The 13,499-nt window shown below is 43.1% G+C and overlaps 1 protein-coding gene across 2 annotated transcripts in view; it reads right to left on the bottom strand.

Annotated features, from left to right (window-relative positions):
• SPATS2 (spermatogenesis associated serine rich 2) overlaps positions 1–13,499 on the bottom strand; it is a 129,557-nt gene that overhangs the window by 27,628 nt on the left and 88,430 nt on the right. Inside the window, exons 1-3 of one of the 2 annotated variants that reach the window (XM_075591272.1) lie at positions 12,937–13,094; positions 3,193–3,272; positions 630–738 (exon numbers count right to left, since the gene is read on the bottom strand). In XM_075591272.1, the coding sequence (XP_075447387.1) occupies positions 630–738; positions 3,193–3,272; positions 12,937–13,018 (271 nt within the window). In that variant the 5' untranslated portion in view covers positions 13,019–13,094. Of the gene's footprint in view, positions 1–629; positions 739–3,192; positions 3,273–12,936; positions 13,095–13,499 lie in introns of those variants that run through there. The other variant, XM_075591273.1, reaches the window with a different exon arrangement.

Below are 13,499 nucleotides of genomic sequence, written 5' to 3'. Positions count from 1 at the left end.
AAAAAGCATGTTGATAACATTTATATCTGCGTTGAATAACATAGTAGTTTTCCCCATCCAAAGAGTAAAATACAGACGTAATTAGGACTGTCAACTGTATTTTTTAAAACTCCAATTATGAGTGATACTACCGAGACATAGATTACCAGTTACCCAGGATACAGAGGCATTGGTTCTTGCTATTTTCTGTTTAAATAGATAGCAGCAGTTGTTTAGCCTTTATGGCAATGTAATTATCTAAGCTGCGGATCGATCCGTTCTCCCGTGACCGATCAGCAATGATCCTGCTTCTCATGGCACCCAATATGGCTGCCTAATTCAAAAGAGGAAGTGCCGTGGCTTTCTAAATGGTTGCTATAGCAACCCAAGGAAGCTTAATACATTAAACCTCACTAAAGAGTGTGGGGGGTGGGGTGATGCAGTAACTACAGTATTAGCAAATACTACACAATGGATTTATTTAAAAAACAAACAAACAAAAAACGGCATTTTGAAGGCAAATGCTGCTTTAACACAGATATTGGCATTACTTATTATCAACTGTTTTCACCACCAATACAAACTGCATTACAGGTACACCATGAGCGCTCCTGATCACTGCTTTTTCATAAGCAGGAGATCTGTCCTACCTTCCATGAAGGCTTGGACTGTCTTGTCCACGCAGTTATCAAAGTGCTGGAGCACCAGAATGATCTCGTTGTTACTCTTGTTGGGGACCACAGCTCGCACTGCGGTGATCTAAAGCCAAAATGAGGTGCAACATTAGGATCGGTCACTCACGGTATGATGAAATTCACTGCATTTTCCCTACAGGTTTACCTGTGTACAATCAGAGATCGATGAAGCAGGTGTTTACAATGCAAAGTCCAGGGATTTAGATCAAAGTAATTGGGCTACTGTCTAAGAAAACTTCTTCTCAGAGCCGGTACAAAGAATGTAGGCTTGAATGTTAAACAATTAAGTGCCGTAGCAATTTGAAATCTACAGAATTACAGAGAAAGTTGCCAAAGTTTATGCACATGACAAATGGATTCTGGAAACTTGCATTTTTGAAAAGTAATTACCCACTTGAATTTGGTATCAATGAGAGTCTCACTCACAAATGTAGAACCAATTAGAAAAAGATTCTTATGTGCTATGGATTCTTCATCAGGACTAGGAGAAGGCCAACAGGCCCTATATACCGAAAATCACATTTCTTTGGCAAAATGTGTTGCTGGCACCTCGGGCAACAACAACGGTTACATCAATATTTTAAACGTTAACATTTCAGTCCCCATCTGATCATTGTTCAGGTCAAAAAACCTTATGGGAACCAAACTTGATGAGTTACATAGTTACATAGTGAGGAGGATCCTTTAACTGCAGTGTTCTAGCAGGTGTATTGGTCAGTGCAGCTTGTGATACTTTTTACTGAAGCAATGTAAGATCTTCATAAATGTACAAAAGCATTCAAGAGCAAGAGAGCACAAGTCAAATGTGCTGTACCCCAGTGTAATAATTCTTTAAGAAAACCATTACATTTGGGATTTGGATTAGACAATTACTGTAACTTTCAACTCAATGCTGTTATCCAACAAAATGCATAATTTCTTCCTATTTGTTGAGTTCTGTTTGACAAGTACAGTAACTCATTCATCTGCACCAGCTATTTCAGAGGGCTCTTCAGTCTCTACAGCATATTACTGGTTACGCCTCTGCCTGAAGGGATCTCTGCCAGCGGAAGGGATTGAGTAAACAAGTGTCTTAAGTTTCAATGAATTTGGTCCTTGTGAAATGCTGTAGGACCCCGCTGAAAACTGAGGCACTCATAAGATATTGTGGCCACAGGGCTCATCCAGTATATAACACCACTCTGGCACTGCAGGAGTAACATTACTGTCAGATTATTTCCTGACCTTTTAGAGATGGAAATTATCTGGGTGGGAAAAGCCATCAGTAAAGACAAACATTGCAATAATCACATGATCTAGTGAGTCGGCTTAAAACAAACCTGTACTATTAAATTATGTCAAAACAAACAATTCATATATTGTGTTAATTTAAGTATTTATATTTCTTATGAACATCTACACATTTATATATTGAAAATAAAGAACAAGAACTTTTCAGAAGTGTTGACAACCCTAAAGAGAATAATTTTAATGTCCATAATATTTTGAGCATACAAATCAGAATAATATAACTTCTCTTGGACATCTGTCCAACATTAGAGAGACGTTGACTTAAATGTGCATGGTAAGTGCCTCTTGCAGCTGAACTGAGTTATTAAGCACCTTCCTCAGCTTTCACTGCTTCCCGGACGACCAGTCGAGCTCAACAAAGTACTGCTCTCTGTTAAGAGTGTAGAGACTTAAAGGCAAACTAAAATGTACCCCCAAATTATTTTGACAAATACCTATGCTCAGACGCAAAGGAGGCTCTACAAAATAAAATCTAAACTGTGGTTAAATTAGAGATTTACTTACTTATCTTCTGGAGTCAGGAATCACATTAAAATGATGGTATATGTGACTGCATAGAAAATGAAATGCATGCAGATGTGGCTTTTATTTGACAACATCTCAAATCTGTAGTGTTCCCTTCAAGTTATCCTTCATCTTTGATACTACACTTTAGCATGGAGAAAGGGACTTCAGAAGTAACAGAATTGGTCAGGTATCTTAAAGCAGTAATACCGGTTTCATGTTTTAAAATTATTATTACAGGATTGAAGCAAGGGGTCCCCAGAGCTGAACCACGTCAATTTTAACTCCAAAGAACCCCTGTTCCTGGGGGGTGGAGGGGGTCGTGTAAGTGTATTTGGCGGGTAGGGTAGTGTATGTATGGTGCATTTGTAAATGACACTGTATTGCACGAGAAACAAGGTAAAAAACTAAGTAAAGGGGCATATTGTGAGATGCATTTTATTCCCCCACATATTTTGTCGTATGTTAATGCTTATACAGTATAAACACATTAGTGTGAGTACAGTATATGTTTGTGGGGGTGTAATATTCATGCATGTGTTGCGGCTCTCGGAATATTTTGGAGGAAGACATTTTTTTATAAAATGGCTCTTCTTCCTTGAGAGGTTGCAGACCCCTGATCTAGAGGAAACACAACAATCACTTATGAAATGTTTTCTTATTTCAGGTGGGTAACCTGCAGTTAGCCCTCAAGCAGATCCCCAAAGTCCATTATCAGATGTACCTTTTCCTTCATGTTCTCATAGGAGCCCCCTTGAGCCATCACGGTATTGGACTGGACATCAAAAACGAAGCCTATAGGATCTGTGAGTGGATAAAAAGATATATGGTGTTACGACACGTCACATTTCCCCACTATTTAATCCTATCCCCACTCATAGCAAAGAGGTAAAACAAAAGAACTAAGAATACTATTATACGAAGATATGAGATTTATACACATTAAACATATATAGTATAAGCCAGGAACAATGTGCTAATTGCTTAGGAGAGCAAGAACGTACATTTTGACAACTGTGTGGAATGTTATTAACACAAAAGGTTAAAGGATACATAAAAATGTCAAGTTAATTACCTTTCAAAGTGCTTCCCAATTTATGTCAAAGGAAAGAGATGCGATAAGTATATTGCGCCCTTGGAGAGCGTCTTGCTAAGGCCCAACAGTGATCTGACAATGATGGGGAATACTTATTGGAAGTTGGATGGGGGGAGGGGGTCACTAGGAAAGATAGAGGATTCTGTAACTTGAGGAGGCCTTCTGTGTTCCACATCAGGTAAGAAAGTGTGCACACGCTGGCACACTGCATATGTACTGCTAGAGCTTTGCTCTTCACCTCATTAAATCCCACACTAGATTCCATTTTGCTGCTTTAGATATATATATATAAGGATATATAAGGATATAGAACATGCAGATCATTTGCTCTGGAAGGTAATACAACTCTGCGCCGCCGCCCCCCTTTCTCCCCGACCCCATTGCATATTGGGGAGTGACACAGAAAAAAAAAGCAGCAGATTTTAAAGATGGATGCAGTTTCATCTAGTCAAGTGACTAGTATACTTATCTTATTAGACTTTTGTATCTTTACTAACAATTCAAGAACCTGGACAAACTACCTACGACCTTTGGAATATGGACATGTTTTTGCAGCAGGTCCTAAAAATTGGATTGTAAATTCTTTAGGGCAGCGATTCATTCTATGTTCAGAATATACTATGTACAGCACAGAGTACTCTGAAAGAACAAATGATATTCTTTAAACTGGTATGATAAGCAAAGAGTTAACTTTTTGACTACTGTACAAGGACCAAATGCGCAGCATTGGTCCGCGGCCGCCTAATCTGCACAAAGATCCCCAGAGCAGGTGAAAAAAGCTTTGACGAAAACAATAAGACTAAAGACTTTTCTTTGTCAGAGGAACCATGTCACAGACCAAGAATTGCGATTACTAAACGTCAAAGCATTTACATCTGGTTTCTTTAAATAGATCCTGCTGCGTGTTCATAGAAGGCGGCTCCACCTCAAAACCAAGCTGATCCATCAACATAGAGGCTTATGTAAAGACTGCTGCATGCGTGGCCAGGCTCAGAGCTGGAAAACCTTCTGCAGCTCAGAGTTCCATTGTCCCGCTGAGGCTAAACTTTAACCACTTCATTGCAGGATAGGCAGGATATTCCCCATCACCACGGCTCAATGACAAAGATATATCCCCTCTTTAAAAGGTGCATTCCTAGTTGAATGCAAACTTTTCTTTCCCTTCTCCCTAACATAGGTGACAATCAGGGTGTCTCCAGAGCTGAACCTCATTAATTTCAGCTCTGTGGACCCCCTGGTTCTCAAGATACTTCTGGTGCTTTAAAGTGCTGCTGATACTTCATGTTTCAATTTCCCACGTCACTCAATAGGAAGACGCGACCGATTACATATGGCTTTCTATTGGCCTGCGTAGCGCGGGAGATTTAAATCTCCATTTTGTTTCCCTTGGAGGGAAGGAACCGGCAGCACCTTCCCAGGTAAGTGTCTCAGGGAACCAGGGGCTGAAATTAACATGGTTCAGTTCTGGAGACCCCCTACTGCCCACTCCCTTTGAAAAAAGGATATGTTTCTCTGTAGGGGGAACTTGTCCTTTAAAGCCTCAGGCCAACTTATATATACATACTGCAGTTACAATCAAGTGAAAGCACTTTGCCATACACCACCATTTTAGGCTGTTTCTAATAGCTTTGCAAACTTACACACACAAGGAAATAGTATACACAGCAGAAGCGGGTTCAATTTGGGGCTAAGTAAGGGTTTATAAATAAATAGAGGGCGTCATTGTTCAGGTGTTGCACAGTTGCAGTGATTATGGTTGAATTGTAAATCAGTCTTTATAAAGTCACATTTGACAACAGGAGAGGCCAGACTGTCCTCAAGGGCCACCACCAGTTGACCACCCATGCTCTAGAAGAACCATATTTGTGTGAAACTCGTGTTGAAAAACCAATGCTGAAAACCACCATTACAGAATTCTTCCAACTTCAGAAATATATGTAAAGCACTTATTACATACACAGTTGTTTTTTCCATTCTAATTCACATTCTACGTAAAATAAGCAATGTAATACACAAATCTAATGTACAGCACTTTGTGAAAATTAATGCCATCTTAATAGTACTTAAAAGCAAACAAAAATACAAGCAGATATTCCAAGTGTGCTGCAGCATTGAAATGAAAGGCTAGAATCACTGTTCATAACATAAAAGTTGTGCACCAAGAACAAAATACATTTTTTTATTTGGCGAATGTGACTTTACAGTAATACCCGAGGCTATGTAACAGGTATTCAGTGACCAAGCCAGGTCTCCAAGCATACAAAACACGTTGCGCTCATACTTTTATGGACTTCGATGGTATCCCAAATTAAAGTAAATGTATCCGAAACCATGGCAAATTCCTGTGCAAGTGGTAACGGCTGATCATGCCCCAAATGTTGCTTGTGACCCTCCCAAACATTTTCTCCATTCGAACAGGCTCATGGCAATATCCCCTAAATAGCGCTGATGTATGCAAACAAGCAACAGGATCATTCATGGTTATCATACAGCCAATAATCGAAGAGGCGCAATCTGAGCAGACATCCAGAGCAGAGAGAACAGAAAGTCTTTGCACAATAAGAAAAGTGTAAATCTTTACAAATAGAATGCAAATGTACTTTGTGTTTGAATACTTACCAACTGATGTTTTTATAGAGATATGCAAGAAGCAAGTTAAGTATATTTATAGATTTATGCGTCCATGTAGACAACTGTACTGTTGCCATAGGTTATGTAACAAAGGAAGTGTTCCAGTGTCATCTTAACCCCTATTGGTGTTACTTTGGCTTCTTCTGCATTGTCTGAGTGTTTCCTATCACTGCCAGAGGGCAACCTGCTACCGGCTCTCTTTTGTGGCAACGGGAGCACACCCTGGTTGCTCACATTTTACAGTCTGGGGACAGTGTGGAGAAGGACACAAAGTTTAGTGCTGCGATATGAATGGGTAAAGTTTCCCCCTCTGGGAGTTTCTAGTTTCACAAGCTCCTAGAGTGGATCTGCAGGGGCCGAGTATTCCTGCAAAGTCCTAAAAGGATCACATAATACATATATTTAGATAGAGAGAAGTGAATGAAATAGAAGTTGCTGTGTTAGTCCCGTTGTGATAGTGTAGAGTAAACGAGTACTTCAGTATTAGGCGAGACCTTTTTTTATTTAAACTAATAATTCATATTTTATATGGAAAAAAAAACAGAGTTGTTAAGTTGAAAACTGGGATAATAATAAAGTTAGATGATGGAAAAATAAATGGGCATTTATTTTTCATCCAAGTATAAATATACACAACTGTATTCCCTAAAAAGGTACTGGTGCAGGAAAGAGAGGTAATCCTTATATCTATACAGTATTATATCCATATCCACACAAACACAGATACATTTATACACACAAACCTTTCTTGGTTACACATACAGTATTATGAGTGAAAGGGAAAAGTAAAGTCTAGCGAGTGAGTGTTTTTACGAAGAAATACAAACAAAAAACAGGAGTCTAAGTCCATATGTGGATTTAAAACAAGGGAAATACTTTGTCTTCACATTAGTGCATAGTAGATGGCCACATGGGCAGACCGAGCACATGCACCAGTAGATTGACAGTTTATAGTGACTGATAAGGTAAGGACACAGTCACTACAATCCCGAATCCGGTGGGACAGAGACACAGGGATCACACTAAAGATCTTTACACATATAAAGAGAGTATAACATACAGGACACCTACAAGCTCATATTGAACCCCCAAAATAACTACAACATATATAAGCATATAAGTGTCACAGAGGAGTGATACTGAGCATGGCGATATATATTTAAAACCAGAGACAGAACATGAAACACAGACAGAGCTCAGTGCACATCCAGTGAAACCTATACACGGTACAGTGCCTAAATATATATGTATAGATATCTATTAAATAAAATGGTCTTTTAGTTTAACATTTTGGCCCCACTCTCAGGGGAACTTGCTTGCTTGCAGTATGATTGTGACAAATCTAATACAGAGTGCTTTTCCTGGTAATGTACAGGTTAATACAAGCTTCAATCAGACTTAGAACTATGCAACTAATTTTGACAGATTTATTATAAATCATTCTTCCTGGTAATGCACAGGTTATTAAGAATTTATATTAGTGTTAGGGACCCTTGAGATGTGGTCTGCCGTGTAGTGGCTCAGGGGCTTACAACACTTTGGCCAAAATGTTAAACTAAAAGACCATTTGATTTAATAGATATCTATACATATATATTTAGGCACTGTACCGTGTATAGGTTTCACTGGATGTGCACTGAGCTCTGTCTGTGTTTCATGTTCTGTCTCTGGTTTTAAACATATAAAGAGAGCAGGAGACGCATAGATCTAGTGCAAAGGTCCAATTGGACCATTTATTGCGAATATAGGAAACAATCTTTATCACCCTGAAACATTGGCCACATTTTGGTCCATCTCCTTTATACAAAAATGGTCCAACCAGTTCTTTACATTAGATGTGCACATCTGCTTTCCTTATATGTATAAAGACTTCCTTTTGGCGACAGTAAGACTACATATAATTGAAGATAAAGGAGTAGACACTAGCTTCACAAGTCACCAGAACAACCAAACAAATTCTGCATTAGTAAGTCCTGGCCAGGTGAAGATATAAAAGCACTAGAAATGTACTGCTATAATAATAATTTTAAAAAAACAAAAAAATAAAACTTATGCAGCTATTCATTGGGCTTGGATTTGAAACTGCCTTCAGAGATACAGAATGCATTTTTTTTTAGAAACTTTATACACGATAAATGTGTTAAATTGGTTTATTGTGTATAAGGAAACGCAGGGAGTACATGTTCCCAAATTGTTGCTATTTCTAATCTAATCGTTTTCCCTTGCACAATTAAAATGACTAAATTTAGGTTGTTGTCTTGTCTGTAGTTCTTCTCTTCGGATGGGCACTGCCTCCCCTTCTATGAGGCGATCAATGTGAAATGAGGAGAGTCACCACACAAGTCCCTTTATAAAGTAATAGTGCATGGAGCATGCAGTATGGGACATACAGTATAAAAACACTGCAAAGGAATGAATACGTGAAATTGGAATACTACCAAATAAAGCTTGTATCTTTTTTTTTTAAGTGAAACTTCTTAGCTGGCGGTGGCTCATTGGAAAATCTCATAGGGTAAAATGAATTGAGTTATGACACCCTGTGAAACGGAAGTAGCATACTGCGCATGGGCAGTTTGGCTGCAGAAGTGGCCACTAAGGCCTCGTTCAGGGTGCCAGAGGCAAGAGTTGGAGGGAGGGCGTTCGGGAGGGAGGGCGGCAGTCTGCTGGGCGATGTGTGTTCATCCCCTGCAGACGTTTTCAGGAGTTGAGGGGGCGGGGCTACAGACGGCAGGTTAGGGATCGAGGCTTCAGTCTTGAAATCATTCTCAAGAATGATTTCATTGGCTGCCGAGGTCCCAGTGACGCTGCTGCAGCTTCAAAAAACGAATTTTTTGTTTATTGAAACTGTAGCCAGCGTCAACTCCGGGCTTTGGAGACAGGGCAGCTGCTACCCTGACAACCAGTATTCAATTTGAATACTTTGTGTCCCACGGCAGCTCGCCCTCCCTCCGAAGCCTGCACCCTGAACAAGGCCTTATTGTCAGCAACGCTGGAAGCGGTTTTAGTACATGAGTTATGGGGTGCGCACATAATACCTCTGCCTCACCAAGCGCATGAAACCTCACTCCCCCTGCCTCCGCATCACTCCCCCTGCCTCCGCATCAGACCTCAGTCCCCCTGTCTCACCAAGAACATCAGACCTCAGTCCCCCTGCCTCCGCCTCATACCTCAGTCCCCCTGCCTCTGCGCACACCTCAGCCCCCCTACCTCACCAAGCGCATCAGACCTCAGTCCCCCCCCGCCTCCGCATCACACCTCAGTCCCCCTGCCTCCGCCTCATACTTCAGTCCCCCTGCCTCTGCGCACACCTCAGCCCCCCTACCTCACCAAGCGCATCAGACCTCAGTCCCCCCCGCCTCCGCATCACACCTCAGTCCCTCTGCCTCCGCATCACACCTCAGTCCCCCCCGCCTCCGCATCACACCTCAGTCCCTCTGCCTCCGCATCACACCTCAGTCCCTCTGCCTCCGCATCACACCTCAGTCCCTCTGCCTCCGCATCAGACCTCAGTCCCTCTGCCTCCGCATCAGACCTCAGTACCCCCGCCTCCGCATCAGACCTCAGTCCCCCCGCCTCCGCATCAGACCTCAGTCCCCCCGCCTCCGCATCAGACCTCAGTCCCTCTGCCTCCGCATCAGACCTTAGTCTCTCTGCCTCCGCATCAGACCTCAGTCCCCCCGCCTCCGCATCACACCTCAGTCCCTCTGCCTCCGCATCAGACCTCAGTCCCTCTGCCTCCGCATCAGACCTTAGTCTCTCTGCCTCCGCATCAGACCTCAGTCCCCCCGCCTCCGCATCAGACCTCAGTCCCTCTGCCTCCGCATCAGACCTTAGTCGCTCTGCCTCCGCATCAGACCTCAGTCCCCCCCTGCCTCCGCATCAGACCTCAGTCCCTCTGCCTCCGCATCAGACCTCAGTCCCCCCCTGCCTCCGCATCAGACCTCAGTCCCCCTCTGCCTCCGCATCAGACCTCAGTCCCTCTGCCTCCGCATCAGACCTTAGTCTCTCTGCCTCCGCATCAGACCTCAGCCCCCCCCGCCTCCGACCTCAGTCCCTCTGCCTCCGCATCACACCTCAGTCCCTCTGCCTCCGCATCAGACCTTAGTCTCTCTGCCTCCGAATCAGACCTCAGACCAGTGATTTTCAACAAGAAAATCGCGGCCGCTGGAGGAGGAGAGCTAGGATAACTCTTCCAGCTGTCCCAGGCCCGGCAGCACCCCCACCCAGCGACCTGGCAGCTCAAAGCTCTTCCCTCTCCCTGCTTCTGCTGTCTGGGCTTTCAGGAGAGAGAGAAAAATCAGAGCCGCTCTCTTAAAGACACAGTGTGTCTGTTTGTGTATGTGTGTATGGGAGGGGGAGAGAGTGTGTGTGTGTTTGTCTGGGGAGGGGATGTATGTGTGTGTGTGTGTGTGTGTGTAGGGGAGGGGGAGAGAGTGTGTGTCTGTGTGGGGGAGGGAGAGAGAGTGTGTGTGTTTGTGTGGGGAAGGGGGAGAGCGAGTATGTGTGTGTGTGTCTGTGTGGGGGAGGGGGAGAGTGTCTGTATGGGGGAGGGGGACAGTTTGTGTGTGTGTCTGTTTGGGGGGGAGTGTGTGTGTGTGATAGGGGGAGTGGGTGTATAAAAGAGAGGGGGATATAGAGAGGGAGAGAGTAAGGGAGAAAGTGTGTGTGTGAGAGGGAGCGTAAGGGGGAGACACAAAAAATGGGGGGGAGACACAAAAGATGGAGGGGCACGAGAGACTGGGGGGAGCCTGAGGCGGGGGCTGGGGTTCCCAATCTGTGATTCCCCAACTAAAAAAAGTTGAAAATCACTGCCTCAGACTCTCGCTGTCCTCTACACGCCGATACCGGTAGTGGCAGGGATCAGGAGCACGTGTCAAACGGCCACGATCATGGGCAGGATCCAGCGGTGCGCAAACTGGGGGGCGGGATATTTGTCTTGGGGGGCGTGGGCGGTTGCAGAGGTCCCACGCTCCACTCCAAGGCATTTAAATTAAATGCTGGAGATCGCGTGAGGCCTCTGCAAAAGTAACACTTACCGGGATTCAGATGCGTCTCCATGGCAATGCGGTGTCAAATGACGCCACGGGGTCACGTGACGTCACACGATCCCGGTGCGTCATTTCACGCAGCTAGCAGGTAGGAGAGAGGGCGCTAGACCGGGAGAGGCCAGGCAGGGAGGCGCAGCTTCAAAAATTTGTGCTCCCCTGCCTTATACCTCTTACAGGCAGTGTGTGTGTGGCTGCATACACACGTATAACATGGTACCGTTCATTTAATTAAACACTTCAAATTTCTGCTGGGAAAAAAAACACACCACAAAGTCTTTCATTCTATGGAGAACCCCCACCCCCCACAAATAGCAATTTCTGTCACAACGCTAAGAAGTTTCACTTCCAGCGTGCGTGCTCGGCGCACACACCCTGTTTTTTATATTGGTTCCATTGTTCTTATTGTAAAGAATAAGCTATTCAACGCTTCCACTTTTGCAATATTACATTAACGTTTCAATGCCATAGAAATTTTACGTACTGTAATATGATCAGGTGTATATATACAGTATATATATATAAAAAATAAAAAAACGGGAGGGGGCTGGGGGGAAGGAAATTGAACGTGAAGTAGTGAGGATAAAGAATCATCCTTTGGACGCTGCTAAAGACTACGTTTTAGTACCTGATGTACGTGGAAATAAGGAAAGCTGTTAAGATAACAGAACTTGAATCAGGGATTCCCACTTCAGAGACCAGTGCTTTAACCACAAGTCTATTCATTATGTCCTTTTATTAGGGAAGTACACAAATCTCTCATGAGGTTAACTTTTACACAATGGGCAGGTCACTGGGCATTATAGACACAGGCTGGCATCCAATAAGTGCTGGCACACAGAGCTATTCAAATAATACGTGGCTGATGGGGGATGAGGTTTTTCTAGGTACCAATTTTCCTAGTTTGTTAACTCAGAGGGAAATAGTGCTCCCTTGTATAGAGAGACACAAACCTGCAAGGTTTCTAGTATTGGGATAATAAAGTGAGTTGCTCAATATCACACACGGCACAAAGTTTATAACCAGTGTCTTCCATATCAAAGGCCAATGAATTATGCCATCAAATAAGTCTGTAGCTATCAAACCATTTCAGCTGATTAAAAATCAAACCATTTCAGCTGATTAAAAATCAAACCATTTCAGCTGATTAAACGCAGTCATTGTTGTAGCAAAGTGCCCCTGTGGTATTCAGCAAGCTCGGCTCTCTAAGTATATGCGTTACCACTTTCAGATCCTCAACGTGCGACAGTTGTAATTTAAATTAAGGATGGGTTAAGGGGGATTTTCCTGCTGGTTATTACCGTGGTTTATAGAACAAGTCGGGCTGGAAAAGCAAAACAAGCAACCCAAGAATAATTGTAGCATTGCAATTTGTAGATTTTGGCTACTTTAGTTACATTTTTTTTTTTTTAAAGAAAAAGCATGATGTGGAGGAGCAGTGGATACTCTGTACAACAAGAATATTAACTGCATTAAAATCCGTCCCCCTAAAAAAAAGTCAATTTTTTTTTCATATTTAATCAAATATTCAATGGTCCCCATACCACTACCATTTGATTACATAGAAACAGAAATTGACAGCAGTTAAGGACCTTCCACCTAATTGTCCTAATCTGCGTTAAATCTTTTCTTTCTTTAAAAAATGTTTTTCTTCCAGTTAAGGATACCTCTGTGTGTATCACTACAAGTTACTTACCAGACATAAGTGCTGTGCTGACACGGGACTGTGCCTGTGCTGATCTTGGTGCTGGAAGAGTCTGACGACGAGAGCTGTTCATTATGCAACAGAGTGCAGTGCAACCACAGGTAAGATACCTGTTCTGCGAAGCTGCGACTGACAATTCTTTGCAGAGCAGTGTGCTGTGCCGGAACGTCACTCACTTTTTACAGGCCGCTGGTTTCCCAAGCACGCCCCCATCCACACTCCCACAGCCCGTGTCAAAAGCTCTCCCTGTCCTACCATCACACCGGTCACAGCCAGTGTACCCACACCCAAAGCAAGCACAACTATCTCTCGTCATAAACACATAGCATGCCGGCTGACGTCAAGCCAGCTGGGAGGGTGCGTGGTGTGTTAGATAAAGCCCTGGACTTGGAAACACAGGTTCAATTCCAGCCCCAAACACTTATCTTGGAAGAAATCAGTTTAACTCCCTACTCCTTAGGCTATGTCCGCACAGATACAAAGATTAACAGAATTTACCAGCTGTGTCATATTTGCAAAAATGTAAAACACTAAATTCTTCAGTTTTCAAAGAA

The sequence above is a fragment of the Ascaphus truei genome, chromosome 3, assembly GCF_040206685.1.
Source record: "Ascaphus truei isolate aAscTru1 chromosome 3, aAscTru1.hap1, whole genome shotgun sequence".
Classification (NCBI taxonomy): Eukaryota; Metazoa; Chordata; class Amphibia; order Anura; family Ascaphidae; genus Ascaphus; species Ascaphus truei.
The sequence above is the reverse complement of the archived record's forward strand: the minus strand, read 5'-3'. Positions and strand labels throughout refer to the sequence as shown.